This window comes from Colletotrichum truncatum (genome assembly GCF_014235925.2).
Source record: "Colletotrichum truncatum strain CMES1059 chromosome Unknown Contig_0003, whole genome shotgun sequence".
Taxonomy (NCBI): Eukaryota; Fungi; Ascomycota; class Sordariomycetes; order Glomerellales; family Glomerellaceae; genus Colletotrichum; species Colletotrichum truncatum.
The window spans coordinates 3,712,531-3,730,209 of record NW_027222400.1 but is presented as its reverse complement, the minus strand read 5'-3'; the positions used below and the strand labels follow the sequence as shown (position 1 = coordinate 3,730,209).

General features: G+C 47.8%; 4 protein-coding genes across 4 annotated transcripts; 2 read left to right on the top strand and 2 right to left on the bottom strand.

Annotated features, from left to right (window-relative positions):
• Positions 1 to 2,352: 2,352 nt before the first annotated feature.
• On the top strand, positions 2,353 to 4,669 carry CTRU02_205919 (3-phytase a precursor; the record flags this gene model as incomplete). The annotated part of the gene is made up of 8 exons (XM_036722993.2): positions 2,353 to 2,948; positions 2,999 to 3,083; positions 3,164 to 3,326; positions 3,385 to 3,476; positions 3,533 to 3,594; positions 3,646 to 3,880; positions 3,931 to 4,047; positions 4,103 to 4,669. The coding sequence occupies 8 exons, from the start codon at positions 2,353 to 2,355 to the stop codon at positions 4,667 to 4,669; spliced, it is 1,917 nt and encodes a 638-aa protein (XP_036585291.2).
• A 1,175-nt stretch (positions 4,670 to 5,844) lies between these two features.
• On the bottom strand, positions 5,845 to 7,477 carry CTRU02_205918 (FAD dependent oxidoreductase/monooxygenase; the record flags this gene model as incomplete). The annotated part of the gene is made up of 5 exons (XM_036722992.2): positions 5,845 to 6,103; positions 6,254 to 6,439; positions 6,501 to 6,696; positions 6,749 to 6,911; positions 6,962 to 7,477. The coding sequence occupies 5 exons, from the start codon at positions 7,475 to 7,477 to the stop codon at positions 5,845 to 5,847; spliced, it is 1,320 nt and encodes a 439-aa protein (XP_036585290.2).
• Positions 7,478 to 8,740: 1,263 nt separating this feature from the next.
• On the bottom strand, positions 8,741 to 9,806 carry CTRU02_205917 (uncharacterized protein; the record flags this gene model as incomplete). Its single annotated transcript, XM_036722991.1, has 3 exons — positions 8,741 to 9,512; positions 9,576 to 9,723; positions 9,779 to 9,806. The coding sequence occupies 3 exons, from the start codon at positions 9,804 to 9,806 to the stop codon at positions 8,741 to 8,743; spliced, it is 948 nt and encodes a 315-aa protein (XP_036585289.1).
• A 2,946-nt stretch (positions 9,807 to 12,752) lies between these two features.
• On the top strand, positions 12,753 to 16,082 carry CTRU02_205916 (cytochrome p450; the record flags this gene model as incomplete). The annotated part of the gene is made up of 7 exons (XM_036722990.1): positions 12,753 to 12,840; positions 14,520 to 14,832; positions 14,887 to 15,121; positions 15,181 to 15,474; positions 15,528 to 15,653; positions 15,709 to 15,872; positions 15,923 to 16,082. The coding sequence occupies 7 exons, from the start codon at positions 12,753 to 12,755 to the stop codon at positions 16,080 to 16,082; spliced, it is 1,380 nt and encodes a 459-aa protein (XP_036585288.1).
• Between the last annotated feature and the right edge of the window lie 1,597 nt (positions 16,083 to 17,679).

Sequence of the window (17,679 nt, the reverse complement as noted above, 5' to 3'; positions counted from 1 at the left end):
TGGCCAGACAGGTGGTGTCACTGATGCCGAAGAGAATGCATGTTTTCATCAGGTGCATGAGATTGCCGGATCGCTGGCTACAGTCGTCAAACTCCCCGGCATCCAGGGTCAGTGACGGGATCGAGGGGTCTACCGGAACAAAAAGGTACGTTGTTTCTGTACAAGGGAGAGGGCGACGGTGTGTGCATGGAAAAAAAAAAAAAAAAAGAAGACATTGAAGGGTAGTCTTGTGGGAACTTTTGCTATCTTGAGATCGCATCGACTCAGTATTGAGACCCCTACGCCGGGGTATTTTTCTTTTCAAATGTCTTCAATGTTGAAGGGTCTGGGGCTGGGTCATGACGATGATTGCCCTTGACGAACACCTTCCCATCATGGTTCAAGCAAGGGTTAAACCGCGGCCTGTTGGTATGCCGGCCATTGAGGGGGAATCAGGGTTCAACTAAGGAGGAGTTTCTTTTTTGGGCTTGCACATGGAGCTCCTTCACAAGAGGGTTGAAAAGACTCTGGTCCGACGTCGGCAGTGCGGGTAGGAGAGTCTGCGTTGGTCTCGGTTGCAACACGGTCCCCATCCAGCTCTTCTTTGAAAAGTTTGTGTTGCTTCTCCCCAATTTTGGATTACGAATCGTTGCTTTTTCCCCCATCAAAGACATGCTGTACATCGCCGGGGAGTTGTGATCGGTTCTTAGCGTGGGAGATCGATCGAGAGACGAATGAGCTGGGGGCGTCATTGTAAATGAGACAGTTGTACGGGAGGTGGACTTGCACATTGGGCCCTGTTCTGCTTTCCTACCTTGTCCTTTCTTATTACCTTGCGCGCGCTAAGCAGCATCTTGCAAGGAAAGAAAGAAAAAAAAAAAAAGGATGAGAAAAAGCAAAGCTGATGGGTCACCAGAAAATGATTAGACAGGAAGTGGGAGGAGTTCTAGGAAATAAGCGACACGGTGACCTAATCAACGCCGTTTGCTGCATGCGGCCAAGATGAAGATGGAGTCATGCGCGGGCTCATCCGTATTGAACAACAACCGATTCGGGGTCCATGTCAAATATGTGCAGTACGTTGTATCGAGCCCCATGGCAATGTAGGTAGGGCAGGGGTTTGGTGGAATGGTGATTATTTCGTGGGAGTGTTCGCTTCGCTAAAAAGAGCTGGGGTCAGAGCTGGAGGGGGAGCTAGAAAGGAGCTGAGTCCCTGGTGGCTGATTACGGAACAGTAGCTGCACGGCAAACCTGTCCTCATTAGGACGTGGTTGGATGAAGCAGAAGATATGCAGGTGGGTGAAAAAGAAAGTTGTCGTCAGGATGACAGAAACGCGGTGTCGTTCGATGAGCTCCGGTGACAGCGGGATATGGCCTTGGAAGCCAGCTGGTTGAAAATAGACCCCACGGTTATGCCAGCCCCCGACCGCATGTAGTCCACTACTATTCCCAAGCATCACGTGTTTCCAAAGAAATCCTCCAAGTCAGTGCTTGGGCCCGGGGCAATTCCCAGCGATCCCATTGGTCAAAGCAAATGTTCTGCGGACCGGATCCATCGCCCCGATTGAGCCAAGACTAGCCAGGTAGTGGAGTCGTCATCGAATAGGATTGCCGTATCCAACGACAGGTGCCCCCTAACTCAGAGCCTCCCTACCCTGAGCATATCTAGCCCCCTCAAACGACGCCTCTATCACCATTGCCATCACACCGTCGTATCTGGACTCTGTGGCGCGTGTCATCCGCAAGGCACCAGGCGATTAAACCTTGTACGGTTCGCTTTGTTATTTTCCTCCCAACCCGTTGCTTCCTCCCGCTCTGTTCGGCTTCCCCCCCTTTCTCCCCCACTAGGGCGGCCAATTGGGTCTCGCGGAACATTGATCCCGATAAGCAGGGGAGACGCCCCCTTTCTCTGCATCCGTGCCGATACTGGCGACCTTTTCATGACAATATTGCTGCTACTGCGTTGACCGCTTCTGTATGCATTGTTCGGATATACCCTTCCTTGCTTTTTGACAGATCGATAGAAGAAACGCTGCGCACTCAGACGTGAAACGTAGTCCGTCTGATCGTTTGCTCCCTTTCCCGGCCTGCATCCGCACCCGCACCTGCAACCGCCACCCCTCCACCTCTCCCTCAAGTGTTTCTGTCACCGGGCTCATCTGGCTGGCTGCTGATCGCCGGTTCTTGCGCGTGTTGTGGAGTTCCGTCGCATACCGACTGATCGACCGAGTCGACCAACAGACCCGGCGTCCGACCTAGTGCGAATTCGCGTGCATCAATATTCCGTCAACTACGCCAAGCCACAGCGGGAGGAATATTGTGCTCTCATTATCAAGCTGCTGACCAGTTCTTGTTTCATTCACCTCTTGGAAAATGGCACCTCGTCAGGCCGGGTACCTCCGGGTCCCGGGACAAGAAGAGGACTCGCCTTACGGAGACCACCACCAGCAACGGCCCCGCCGGAGTCGTTCCGGATCGTCGGGGCGGAGGAAGAAGCCCCTCCCAAGCGAAAAGCCACTCCCTGCCCTCCCGCCGGTCACTCCCACTGACGCAACCTTCCCCATTGATTTGAGTGATGACGATCACCACGTCTCACCCAACGAGCGGAGCTATCGCCGCGCGACGGTTGCTATCGGCCTTGCCATCCTTCTCACCCTCCTAGGCTTCGTCATCGCGTTCGTAGTATTGGGATTCGCGTGGGATGTCGGCGGTGTAAGAAAGGGCCCGTCAGGAATTTGGAAGAACCTGAGCGATGATGAGTGCCCTTGTCGACCAGACGATGATGTGCCGCAGTACTTCAGGACGAGCCCCGAACTGTGGGCTGGCCCGACGGCGACGGGTAAACCTGCATTCATGGCACAAACGAGGGTCTTGCCAACAGGGAGTTACGTGCCGAATGCTCCGCTGCAGACAGACGTGCCAATTAAGGGGATGTCAGGTGCCAATGAGAGTATCTTCAACATGATGGGGTGAGTTTTGGATATAATCTCGGAGATGGATGTGCACTGACGAGGAGTAGATACCTTACGCCGTATCAGCCCAGTCCTGGGTTTGGTGTTGAGGAGTATGCTCTCCCGGAGGGTGCGGATATTGTTCAGGTTCAGGTATGGGCTTCCGTTCGCACATTCAGGCCATTATGAGAAATGGCCGAGTTCAAGCTGTTTGGAGAATTGACAGCCGCTAGATGCTCTCCCGTCACGGGTCAAGGTATCCGACATTAGGCTCCAACGTCTTCGATTTTGGACAGAGGATCGCCAAGGCTCAAGACAAGCTCAAAGTCAAGGGCGCTCTGGGTTTCTTGAAGAACTGGAAGTATCAACTTGGACATGAAATTCTCGTACCCAAGGGTGAGGAGCGTTGTATGCTAATGTTTTTTTGAGTGACTTTGCTAACTCTCGAACATAGGTCGTCAGGAACTCTTTGACTCGGGTATCTTGCATTCGTACATGTACTCTTCTCTTTACAACCCGAATAGCAAGATCATCGTGCGAACTACAGTAGGATGCGACCCCTTTTTGGAACGCACTGTATTTGATGACTGATACGCTCGTAGACACAAGACAGAATGCTGAAATCAGCTGAGTATTGGCTTGCCGGCTTCTTCGGTCTTGAATGGTAAGTTCAATTGCATCATATAGTACATGGCCCGTGGCTTATCCTTAGCAGGACGAAAAACGCAACCATTGAGGTTATCATCGAGCAGGACAGGGCCAACAACTCGCTCGCCGGCTACCTTAACTGTCCCAACGCTCGTAAGCAAAATGGAGGCAATGAGGCCGCCAAGATCTGGGCCTCGAACTATCTGGCCAATGCTACGGCTCGCCTGAAGGACCTGGTGGAAGGCTACGAGTGGACTGTTGATGACTCCTACGCCGCCCAGACGATGTGCCCCTATGAGACGGTACGACGACTTTTTATGGTCTGAGGGACGATTAAGCTAACTTCTATAAGGTTGCCTATGGATATAGCCGCTTCTGCGATCTCTTCACCTACGACGAGTGGGTCGGATTCTCGTATTCTGTCGACCTTGCCTTTGCTGGCAACAACGCCTTTCAGAACCCCACAGGAGTAAGTCATGTGTCATGAAAGCGTTCTTCGCAGACTCCAAACTGACCAATTTCAGCGTGCGGTGGGCATTGGATGGCAGCAAGAAGTCATTGCCCGCCTCCAGAACCACACCCTCGGCTACTCCGGCTCTCAGATCAACGTCACTCTGGACAACAACACCGAAACATTTCCCCTAAACCAGAGTCTGTACTTCGACTTCTCCCACGACACAAATATCGCTTCCATTCTCACGGCCTTTGGCTTCAAGCAGTTCGCACAGCTATTACAACCCACAGAGTACCCCGGCCCGCACAACTTCACGGTGTCGCATATTACTCCGTTTGGCGCGCGTCTCGATATCGAGATTATCAAGACGCCGAAGCCGTTCAAGGCTGACCGGTCTGGGTACGAGGATAAGGGAGGGGAGACGAAGTACATCCACTTCGTACTAAACCAGAGGACACTTCCACTTGGCTGGAGCTTTCCGGAGTGTGATGCCGAGAGGAAGGACGGCTGGTGTGAGTTAGATACTTTCTTAAAGGTGCAGGAGGAGATGCCGAAGCTTGCGGACTACGAGAGGGCTTGCCATGGAGATATCGAGACAGTGCCGTATGGAGTTGTGTATGATGGCAGGCCGATGTAAGGGAAAGTAAGTGTAAGGTTTAAGTGTATGTTTGTGTGTATATATTGGGAGGATTGCCGTGTGAAGATACAGTGTTCTTATTTGGAGTCGTTTGGGCGCTTAATTTAGGTTTCTTTAGTCACTTTCTTCCCATCAGCTACCGAAAGTAAAGTGCTTGGTCAACAGGTTTAAGAAAAGTATAATAAACAACTTCGAACTTGTGTCCTCAGCGAAACATACCTCTCTGCCCTTGACTCTCTTGTGGCCAAAAATTGTGATCCCAGCCAGTAGAGCGCACCATGATGGCAAAAAACATACAACACCAGGTATTCGCTGGTCGTCACCGACCCAACTACTAATCCGGCCCTCATTGGCTTATCTATGGGAGAGCGGACGGGATCTCGAGTTTTCCAATGGGTATGGTCGTATGTGACAGATCCTTAAGATGAGATAGACTATGAAGTTTCCAGTCTGGGTATCTGGTATTGCTGAGTATGCTTTCCCCAGTGTCTCAACAAACCGATGTTATGTACAAGGAATTCCATGTTAAATTCAAGGGCAAATAACATTATTTATTGTTTTTGATTGTCTCTGAATGGCCCTCGACCTTTCAAATCGTCATTTAATATCTATTAGATACATGAGAGAATGTCTGTGACCAGTTTTATTGCGAATCTCAACACCCAGCTTAGGTGTCTTGACTCCTGAGCAGGATATTACCAATCCATCTCCTGAGAAAGAGCCTCTGGAGGCAAGCGAGAATTTTTCGGGGCACTTGAAGTTTGCGAGTTCAGTCCTGGCTGTTATTTATCTCTCTGATGTCTCGTCATTGTGTATCTTCGATACCCTGTCTCCGTTCATTCGAACACTCTTCACGAATTCTACAATAATCTGCGTTTTCTGTCCCACTGGCATAGACTATTTGAGCTATAAACATCACATTACTTGAGATGATTGTATGGCTAAAGCGGCGTGCTAAGGCCTCCAACCGGGGTTAATCAAAGCTACACGCATATAGATACACAAGGATGCAACACAAATGATATCATATCTCAAACCCTTCATCTAGTTGCCTGCGTTCGCCGTCAATCGGTTATACATTTGCAACAACGGCAGCAAAACGAATGAGGCGACTTTCAGAAGAGTTCCCATCCAGCCGTCGAAATCAATGTTCTGCCCACAGTCAGCATCGGCAGTCATCTGTAGGTTGCAGCACAGAAGTAACAGTTACATATAGATACAGCCACACATTTACTTACCGGATAACTGCTGCCTCCACTTTTTCGAACCCAGTTGAAGGCTCGAGGAATCATAGCTGCCTCATATTCCGCACAAGCTGTTATAATGGCTTGGTTAGGTGGAGGCCTTGACGTCTTTTTGGACAGTGAATGGAGGTTTAACAGCTGAGGAAGAAGATCCGCGCAGTCGGACAAAGACTGATTGCCGCCTTGACCGCTGCAAAGAGAAGAGTTAACAAAAGATGGACGCTTTCTGAGGCCCGCAGACTACGGAATTGAAGAACAGCGTCGGAGTGACGTCTGTTCGAGTGTAGCCATCGGTTATTGAGCCTAATGTGTGCCATAGAATTGGCTTGGTTTGACGTACCGATTGGGTTGCATTGCGTGGATTGCGTCTCCGGCAAGCCAAACTCGTGGGTGTCCTTCACCAGCGACTGCTCCCTTCTGAACTTTCTCGCGCCACTTCAAGCTTGGCTCAGTGCTAGCTGTGATCATAGTAACATGCATATCCGATGCTCCCTCGTCGCCTTTGCCAACGCTGAGCATCTGATGACTACAGCAATGAGCGGACTGTCAGCCAGCTCGAGTTCGTTTAGAATCAAGACTTTGCTTACTACTCAGGAGCCCAATCTTTGATAACATCTAGACAGAATTGTCTGCGATCCTTGACGTTCTCGATTTTATTGTCTGGAATCATTTCCACGGGAACGTTCAGTCCCCAGTAGTATGATGCTGCAGATTCGTCGTAAGAAATGACGCTCTTAGTGTCGTTGAAAGATCTTGAGCCACTAAAATCCTCTGGAAGGTATACTTTGAAGCAGTCAGCGTATGCTCAGCCAAGTCCTCGAAACTGTCAACCTACGAGCATAGTACAATGATACTCTCTTCGAAAGCACGATAATTGGTCCCTTTCGCAAATGTTCAGGCAGTTCAAGCACACGAGTGTACGGCAATTTGCCCTTTACCAGAAATCCCCAGTGCGACTTGAGAGTTACCAAGTTATTTAATCCGATTTGTCGATTGATCTAGTTGCCGAGTTTAGTCAATGGTTTTACTGAAACAGAATGTTACGTACCTTTGAGCGACTGCCATCGGTACCAATGAGTACGTCGCAGGTATCAGACGACCCATCTCGAAAATTGACCTTGACCTTTTCCGAGCCGTCTTTGTCGTGAATGATTTCGTAGCTCGAGAACTCCTTCTGGTATCGAACTCGTTTGCTGGCTTTGATCGGTTCCATTAGAAGGTCTCGCAGAACTACTCGGTTAATGGCCGAAGATTTGCTGTAGGAAGGTACTTTCGAAAAGTCGACCAGCTGCTCAAACCTTGACGTAAAAATTGATGGCGCAGTCTGAGCTGAGTTGGCCGACTTTCCAAGCTTGCGTAAGATGGCTTCTGTGTGCGATTGTGTGAGACAAGCTGAAAATCCTCTCATTGCCCCATCTCCCAGCCTGATCTGATACCCTTCGTACTTGGAGTCCTCAGAGTCACGTTCATACAGAACGAAGTCTACCCCGTTTTTCAAAAGACCGTTCCCAAGAAGGGGGCCTGATAGACCACCACCAATGATGATGACTCGGAAATTAGACATGATGATAAAATGTACGTGAAAAACCGTTTGCTGAGGCGCCTCAAGACTCCAAGTCGGTGTATATCCTTTGCTCACTGGAAGAAGTCCTAAGTGCCGTTATATAGACCGTACCATAAACAGCTGCGCCTCACTAATGAATCGTGTTATGGTTGATATGTAAGTCTGAGTGCCTGAGGACAAACCAGAGGCACCTCAGAAGTCTCTCGGCCATCGCATTATGTTTGCTCGCCGTTCCCCTTTTCCTCGTCAACAGTCGGAACAATCGGCGTTGTGGGGTTGCCGGCGGGGTTGCCGTGGGGTTGCCGTTGCCAAGCCAAAAAGACGGACACGCAAACCTTGGTGTTTCATAATGCCCGCCCATCTTAGTACGAATACGTCATATGGATGGATTAAAATGGCTAGCTAGCTTTCGTTGTGTCTGTTCCTGTTTCTTTGGTCTCGGCTTTACATAGTAGACCGACGCGCAGGCTTTCAACATCAGAAACTGTGCATGCGGGACATAGTTATCTGTATCAAGCACACCTTGGCTATCATTACCACTAGAATAGAGCTCGTTGGAAGTCGTAAACAGCCTGTAACAATGATGCGTGACTTTCACGTTGTAGCCTTACAAAAGGAGAAACTGATTCTTGTTAAGGTTTATCGTTATACATGCAATATTGAGAGTGGGCTCCTGTTATATCCTTACTTGTTCCAAGGATTTTGTTTGTGATTTGTTGTCAAAATTGGATTAGCTTCACAGGTAGAGTTAAGGGCGTACCTAGGGGGTTGAACTGGCTGTTGCCAAATTCGTCCTTCTACCAAATCTCTTTAGCCTTGATTTTGTAGTTCCATATTTCGACTTTACTTCTGCGGCATTTTAGTGCTAACATGCCCTGACATAGCTTCTGTATTCCTAGATTGCACTCTTAGATTCGATTCTACGCAAAGCCTTGCTTTTCTGTAGTACATTTGGAGTGAATAATATCAACCACATATGGGCAATCTTGACCGTACTCTACTAAGTATTGAAATGAGTGTCCTGTTGATTCAATGGTTGTATACACCGATTCACTATCCTTTTTAGATGGCTAGAATGGCTGTTCACTGGCGTCTCCTAAAGTGTCCTACAAAAACTCGAACTCAAAACAGCTACATATCTAGGATGACAAGTTTCCCTGGCTCCAAATGCAGAACTTTTGAATTTGTTTCTTTTTCAATTGTTTCGCTGGCAGCAGTTGTATCCACATGATATGGGATGATGCAGCTAGAATATGGATCAGCTTATTTATTTAAGACTTCGTGTTTGGTGGTGGATATCTCTGACCTTTCATCTTGCAAGCACCATATTACCTGGCTTGGCTGCCCCAGCCATTGTATCTGTTGCGCAGCGAATTCTGCTGCCGACCCAACGAATGGTCTGCCGTTGAGATTGGCTCGCCCAGCTATGCCGAGGATCGCTACTCGGGGTTTAGGTTCGATGCTTTTTAGGATTCCCTCATAACCACCCAAATGTGAACTCCAAAGCAGAGCGTTGCCGTCGATAATGATGTTAAACATGAGTTGACCTCCATCGCAGTGAGAAAAGATGTGCCTCTCACGGTCGCCAACGTAAGTGCAGAACGATCTCATACCATCAGTCATGCGTTCTGGTGGAATTACATCACCCATTTTGAGCAAGTAATGCTTCATGCCCAAAGTGATATCCAGTGTGCTGCTATAAGGATTCTCGTCCCTATATGGAACTCCAGTGTCCATGACTTCTGGTGTCGGGTGCGGCATAAAGCAGTGTAGAGAAGGCCACACATGGACTGACAATGCTGCAAGAGAGTGATGGGGATAAGGAGGTCGACCGGGTGGAAATTCAGCCAAAGGTACCTCATGACGCTGTGCTTGAAGCCGAACTTCTTTTGTAAACAATGGGAGACGTTCTCCTCCTTGGACCGGAAATAATTGCTCCTCGGGAACACCAGCTTTCCTCAGGCAGTTGATCGCCTCACAGTTCGCTACTACAATTGCCCCCGTTTTGATTGCAATACGATCAGCTCCTGGAAGACTACGGGTAGTGAAAACCATCAGTCATGCAACATATAGAGTAGGAGAGCATACTAGAGCTTACTGATCGAAATGAGCATGAGAAATGAAGATGTAATCTGCTTCGTTCACATCATCGACTCCAAGATACTGTGGTAGTACGGCCGGTCTATCTAGCCATGTATCCAAGAAGATAGTGACACCTTTGGCTCTAAGTCGGTAGGTTGTGGCTCCTGGCAGGCTGGAATTAGCAGCGTTTTTGCACGCTTGAGATGACAATCCACTAACCAAACCATTCCAGTGTGGTACGGTCCATTCTGAAATCTCGCGGTGCTCACAAATGCTGAACTCAAAAGATGGCTTGTTTAAGGCTTCGAGACATTCAAATGAAAAGGTCGATGTACCATCGTGGAACAAGAGATGTGAAGGACATCTGAATATAGGTAGTTGGACGTTCGCCGCTGCGGGGCTTCCGGCGGGGTTCCCGCGCTGACAATCCCTGGAGGCAGAAAACCACCCCCAATACGCAGTGCTTGTTATTATTCACTTGTCGGTTCCGGACGTATTTAGGATGCCGAACCACGATTGTACTGCTACTTTAGGCGATGATGTGCATTAGGTCGCGTTCTTAATATACCAATTCTAGTCAGCTGGGCGCAATAGAGCGGCTACATCTAGGTAGAGGTATGTCAACCATTCGAGGCCCTTCCAATTTGTCTAGCGGAGTTCATCCTAGGCTAGTGCCTTAAGATATCAGAGATGCTCCATCTTTCTTTTCTCTGCTTCGGTTGAGCAAAGTCTCGGCTAGACCTCTCGGCAAAAGCGAACTGCCAAAGATAAGACAGAGGCTTCGCATAAACTAAGCATATCACGTAACACAAAATAGAGTACAATTCAAACACTGGAACCCGTTTAATTCTGTTAGGATTCACTAAGACCTGGGGTGTCAACTGACAAGTTGCCAGCAACAGCCCGGTCGACTTTGCTCCCTACCTCACTCGACCCTACGTGGTGGCATCATAAAGACACCCACGTGGGCATAGGGGAAGGGCTCCTCTCAAGCTATGGTAAAAGTTGTTTTATCTGTATAAGAGGCTGTAGAAGGGCAGATTGAAGTGTGTGTCGAAATATATCCCTTCCAGTTGCCCGTAGCGTGGGCAGTTGAGGTCGCCTACCCACGTGAGGCCTGGCGGTCGACAGCCGGCAGCTGGGCGACCATGGAGCCACTTCAACCCGGACTTCCGACTATTGTAACACTTTGCTTGGCAAATCGCCGCGTTTCAAGAGCATGAAGGCTTCTGACAACCCTCGACATACTACTGGCCAGGCTACCTGCCTATTCAAGGTTTTACTTGCATCCGTGAGAAGTGTTAGACCGCTGTTAGGGCCTCTCAAAACGCCAACACCGGTGATATGAACTTCTCCATCTTCCTCTGACATTATCCACTTCTTCACGTCCAACTTTTTCACCAGCTTGTCCAACCTTATTGCGGCTGCTTGGACCCTGGTTGAGGTTCCCGCGAATGGTTGCTCTCTCTGCGGTGGCTCTGGATTGAGATGCACATATGCCCAGATGTAGCACACTGCGACGCATAGGCTTAATGAGTTGTAGCAAGCAAAATACTGCGCGTTTCGAAGCTCTGAAAAAATAACCGTCGCATGCCAGAGACACTTACGGGCTGCGGTACGGTTGTGATGGAAGAACTTTTCGAGGAAAGCTTTAGATCTCGCAATCCCAACCTCGTCAGTTTGCCAACCAGTGAACCTGTAGAGCGTACCCAGTGGAACAAGCCTCAAAATTGCCACCACATGGACGACCAAGTCCAGTGTGTCTCGACTACTCAGGTGGTTATAAACCTGCGTTTCGATATACTCATCGACGAGTAAGCTATCATCAGGACCGTTCTTGACCGGCTTTGGAATACTCGATCCAGACAAGTTCTCATCTACATCCTGCTCTGAAAGCTTCTGACTAGTCAAGATTGACTTCAAGAATTTTGATGAGCGTAAATGACGACTTCGTAGTCTCTCATCTACATAGAGTTCCATCACATGTATTCGCTGAACGAAAGAACCAAACTGTGAAAGAGTCTGGTCTGCTCCGCCTTGTTGTTCATCATTGGCATCACAAAGTGACTGATCTGGAAGTCGTGAGCTACCTAACTAGACAAAAGTAACACATGGGCATCATATACCTGAGTCTTCACAAGTGTTATGTCGCCACTCCTCCGCGCTTAAGCAACGCCAAGCTGCGTCATCGCAAGGCATTTTTTGGATAACGTCAGCTAAATTGAACAGAGGAGGTTGATCCAAAAAGATGAGATTGAGACACGCCAAGGCTGAGAGGAGATTAGCGCTGAATGTATCTTTTGAGCTCTTGTTACACACCGTGAACACAATATACGAGACGGATTTTCTCTTCTCTTGATAGCCAAGCTTGCCATTCATCATAGGTGTTGTTATGATCGACTTCATGTTCAATCATACGATCGTGAGAAGCAAACAACCGTAGAGTGGTGACGAGTATGCTTTTTTCAAACTGTAACATGATGTGATCTCTTTGACCAGAAGAGAAAAATAGTAATACATGACGCAAGAAAAGACTTTGTACTATATCAATATCTGGGCAAGTAGGTCGCGTTCGTATCTACGGAGTATGTGAGTTAAGATTCCAGAGACTCGAAGTAACAAACCTACTTGAATCTCCAAGGCCCTTCTCAACAAATCATGCAGTACTACACTGTACTGTGCTGCGTCTGGGATCTCGGAATATTGGCTTCCGACGCCTGCGATGGCTATAATCAAAACCCATGATTGTTTGTCTCCTCTCATCCTAGTTGAATGGAGAAAGGGGAATGTCGAGTCAAAATATTCCATATACAGTTCTACAAATGCATGGAGAATATCTGTACTTATGAACTGCGGTGAGTCGCAGTCCTGCTGCTGGTTGTAGAACGACCGTATAGCGTCGACTACGTGGCTCGGAATGCCAGAGATATGACCGAATATCTCGGTTTTAGCCACTTGAAGTTGATCTGGTGAAGTGATAGGAAACTTTGGACAATGTTTAATCGTTTGAAACACAACAGGCACGGGGCAACTTAGTTGGTTCGACCTGGAGCCACTGGTGTCTTGAACCGGATTGCTAGTGCCGCTTCGAGATTGATGTTGCGCGTCAGCCAAGGGAGCGATCCTCTCTGTGGTATTCTGCAATTGCCTCATGAGATCGGGATCCTCTATGCCGATATGGCCTTCTTGAAAGATGTCAAGATCCGGCGTCGTTGGGAAGAATGGAAACCCAGCTATCCTCGGTCCTGTCAAGTCGAATATGGAGGATCCATGGATACCTGGTAAGGAGGGAAAACTGCTAGGGGCCAACCAATCACCCACTTCCCAAGCAGTCCCGTTAAGTGCGGAGGAGCTGTCAACTGTTGAACAAATGTCAAACGTCGAAGCGCCCGGGGGGTTAGTGACAGATGCCGGATCTATCAGGTGTCCCATGGAAGATGTAGGAGCATGACCCACTGTCATTGAGTAGTCCTGTAACAATGGCACATGTGAGCTTCGAGGAGGAGATGTAGCTACGTTAGCCATAACATCAGACTGTTGGTGAGAGGCAGAACTCTGATTTGCATCGCTCTTATCACTAGTTGCGTTCGTTGCAACGCTTCGTTGAGTGACTTGTGATTCTGTCCTGCTTGGTTGCTTTGCGTGCGGGTACTCGCAGCGACTGTTCTGCCGGGCGCATCGAGGACATGGAAGGCCGCCATCGCAACGCTGCTTCAATCTAGCACAGCGAATGCATGCCTGCGGCGTGCGTCTGGGGGGATAGTCTGGCAACTCGGAATGTGGGTGATGAGTGCTCCAATGCCGGACCAGTGAATCTCTGTGAAGAGAGCCGTCAGCACGGACTACTTACGTGGAAGGCTGGATGAAGGGCTTTTAGGTTTGTGTATACCTTCGAGGGAACGTCTTCGAACAAGCGACGCAACTAAAAGGCTTCAGGCCTGAATGCCGAAGCATGTGGCGGTTGCGATGCTCTTTACGCCGGAAAACCTCTCCACAATACTCACAAGAGAGAGATTCAGTCCGGGATTGCATGGTGCGGGTGTTAGAGAACACCACGTCTCTCCTTACCCTACACGTGGCACGGGGTCCTACACCACCTGCTTCCCGCCTCTGGCAGATGTCGTGAGTGTAGCTTGGTGATTGCCGGCTTCTGTTTCGGCCAGGCGGTGAATGTTCCGGCAGTTGGGTTCCCCTGAAATCCACTCTTGACGGGTAAGCATGTAGTTGGCAGCTAACTGAAGACAAGGCAAGCTAGGATTCCGGACCTGCACAGTGGCAGTATTGGGAAGCACGGGAAAAAAATGGGGCCGTGCACGAGATGTGCGTCGATCACGGCTCCCCACCACAGCCGTCCCCGCACCCGGAAAAGTCAAGACTAAGAATTCCGCGACGCCAACTCTTGAGACCCGAGACCGCTTACTACTACGGACGTAATACGAACCTATGTATAGGTTGTAAGGTCGAACAGCACTCGACAATCAGTTCGTGATCCACACGAAACAGGTCCACTAGCTTTGACCGCATGAGAAGGCCACTGGCGAGGGCTAATGCTGTGCGGACGACACTTCTGGTACCAAGTCGGCTGGGATATATATTGCCACGTTTTGTATCTGTAAATTACTTGAAAAGATTTGAATCATACAATTTGAATTTCTTTCCTGACCATCGCAAAAAATGTTTTCTCATGCTTTGCTTTCATTTGAGAATCTCGTTACGTGGAAATCTCTGGGCTTCTTGTTACTTGGTGCCTTTTCCTGCTGTTTTCTACGTGTGGTTCACCTCCTTTACTTTCATCCCTTGGCTTCGTTTCGTGGCCCACGCCGAGCGGCCTTGTCGACATGGTGGCTCTACTCAGTCAACAAATCTGGTCGGGCAGCGCAAGTGTTTGAGAAACTGCATCAAAAATACAGTAAGTGTTGTTAGAACCGGTTGCTGGTTGCTCTAACGCCTGGTTTGGCAGACACACGCGCGCTCCGCATTGGACCTAATGAGCTTCATATATCCGATTCTACTCTCTACCACACGCTGTATTCCCAGGATCATGCCTTTGCAAAGCATCCCTACTTCTATGAAGCCTTCATGACGCCACACTCCGTTTTCGTGGAGACTGATCGCAGTCTACATCGCCAAAGACGCAAGATGCTCAACAACTTCTTCTCCAAATCTTCCATCCGCGGAATGCAACACCTCTTGTATGAAAAGGTGAACAATCTCTGCACCATAGTCTCAGGAATGGATAAGAACCACTCTTTAAATATATACAATGCTGTCAGGTGCGAGCCAAGGCCGGTTTGTATTGTATGTTAAAACATGCTGATGTGTCTCAGATGCATGACGATAGATATAATCTCAGACTTAGGCTTTGGTCGTTCTTTTGGACTAACGGACAATGCCAAAGGAAGTCAATTTGAAGCAGAATTTCTGAAAGTCTTTGACATCGCTGCCGATTCTATCTGGGATCTAATTTACTTTCCACTAATTCGGACAGTGCTGAACAAGATGCCACCAGCCTTCATCAATCTGCTAGGAGGCCCAGCTGCACACATGATACGTCTTTCGGAGGTAAAGTTTCACCTGCTACCAAGTTTGTTTTATACACTGTATTTTAACAAACTATTTAGGCCATCCAGGATGTTGTGGCTAGGTTCAGAGCAACGCAGGCTGCGGGGAAGTCGCCCGAACATGAGACCATCTTCGATGGGCTTTCTGAATTGGACGACAGAGAAATGCTAGCAGAAGCAACAGACATTATAATTGCAGGCTCTGATACCACTGCAACTACGCTTGCTGTGGCAGTTCACCAACTCACCTGCAACCCAGATAAATACGACACCCTTAAAACCGAAATCCAACGGGCAAACCTGAAGTCGGCCAGGGATTATGATTTAAAAGATCTTGAGAAACTTTCATATTTGGTGAGTCCTCCGCACATAACATATTCTCCAGGAAAGGAAACTGACCCGGATAGTCTGCATGTGTAAAGGAAGCACTTCGTTTCGCATCAGCTGTGCCTGGCCGTTTGCCTCGTATTGTCCCTCCGCCACAATCCAAAACTGTCCCTCTGATAGTCGATCAGAAAGTTATTCCCCCAGGAGTAGGTATTTTTAAGCGACAGAGAATACTTAACAAAAAGCTAACCAAGCACGCAGACGGTTGTCGGAATGTCCGCATATACGGTACATACTGACAAAGAAATCTGGGGCGACGACGCCCGGGAGTTCAAACCCGAACGTTGGCTCGAGCCCGAGGGGAAACAACTGGAGAAGTATCTTGTCACTTTTTCCAAAGGTGCAAGGCAGTGTTTGGGGATCAAGTAAGTGTCACGTATAGGCAAATATTGAGCAGAGCACTGACAGAACGTAGCTTAGCTTACGCTGAAATCACTCTGGCCTTGGCTATGTTCATGTCTCGGTTCAATTTTGAGAAAGACACCACTTTGAGTAAGGAAGATCTGGAGTTGCGTGATTCCTTCACATTCGGATTTGTTGGTTCAGGTCCATGTGTCAAAGTTTCCTCCGGCTGATATTTGGCTGCCATGGGAGAGAAAGGCGGCACCAAAAGCCGAGGATTTTTTTTAGACGGCTTCTTAACTATAAACCGCACGGATACCGAGCTTAGTTGATGTTTAAGTTTGAAATTGAGAGTCGGTAGAAAGAAAACAGGACTCAAAGATCCATAGAGGGCTCTACTCTGTTTTAAATTGCTCCTCAGCTAGCATATGAAATGCCTTCCGCAATGGAGCTATCATTTTCGTGATAAACGTGATTGGGGGCGTTAGCCTGAACTCCGAACATAGAAAAAGATGCTTCAAAAATCCAGATAAGTATGGGATGCTTGCCCTTACTAGGGTAAGGTGTGTTAACTGATGCGTTGGTTGTAGTTTATGTATTAGGTGGATAGATTTTTTGTATATCGAGAGTAAATCATAAGTTAACTGCAGGGACGTAAGTGTAGGGTTCACAGGGGGTGAAACGGAATTCCGTTCGTCAATAACAAATAACAGTAAATTGGTTCTAATCGATAGTTCATGATAGTTGAAAGTAGTGTTGTTGACTAGAAGGTGGGGATATCCCCCCTTGGCCTGTCACGTGGGTCTGGGAGGCTTGGGCCTCTCAGCCTGGCGGGCGTATGGCTGGAAGTGCTACACGACTCCGTATTCCAACTATCGCAACACTGGAAACTCTCTTTTTATAGTGTTGAAGCGGTTGGAATACGTTATCCCTATATAGTTCCGTCTCCTCGTTAATTCGGCCTCCTATCCCTACTTTCTCCCGTAGTTACGGTCTTGTTACCTATCCCTCTATACGTATCGTTATCGTATTGCTATCAACGAATCTCTCGAGGGCTCGATTTGGTTTGCTCTTCGTAAGGGCATTAGCAGGGTTGTCTTCGCTATTAATCTAACGAATTTCTTATAGTTCTCGTCTTTCGTACGATTGTCTTAACGCTATAATATCGATTATAAGTCGCTTTTCTTTAGTAGTACCTAGCTTTATAAGACACTCGTATAGCAAATAAGAATTAGTATAGACAACTATCTAAATTGTTAGTAGGTTAAGGTAGTTAGTAATTATCGCTAGGGTTATAGCAAAAGCGTAGGCTATATCGACGCTAGCAACTATCCCGTAGATCTCTAACGCTAATACGCTATAAGTAACTTATTTACTTTTTATAAAGCTATAATAAACGAGGTTATTATAAATCGTAAATTCTCCGTTATTACTATTAGAGGAAGTATCGTTAGCTAGGATAATTAGAAACCTTAATTAGGAAGAAAGGTCGTAGTTATTAGCAAACGACTTATTAACGAAAACGAATAGCTTAGCTATTATAAGGTCGAGTAGGATAAACGTTATTCCTCGGTTAGGCGATTCTATTTACTATCGAATCCGTTGATTTAGTACTTTTATCGCTTCTAGCAAGGGGTCTTAGTATTAGGCAGTAGTAGATAAATCGAAATAAGCCTTAGGTTAGCAAATTAACGCGATATACGCCTTTCTAGCGCGTTGTTCGATATATTACTATTTTAAGTTAGGTTTAGTAGTCTTAATATATCGTAACTTCTTAGCTTATCCTTTTTGCTTTAAATTAATCGAATTATTAGTTAACAGCATGATTAT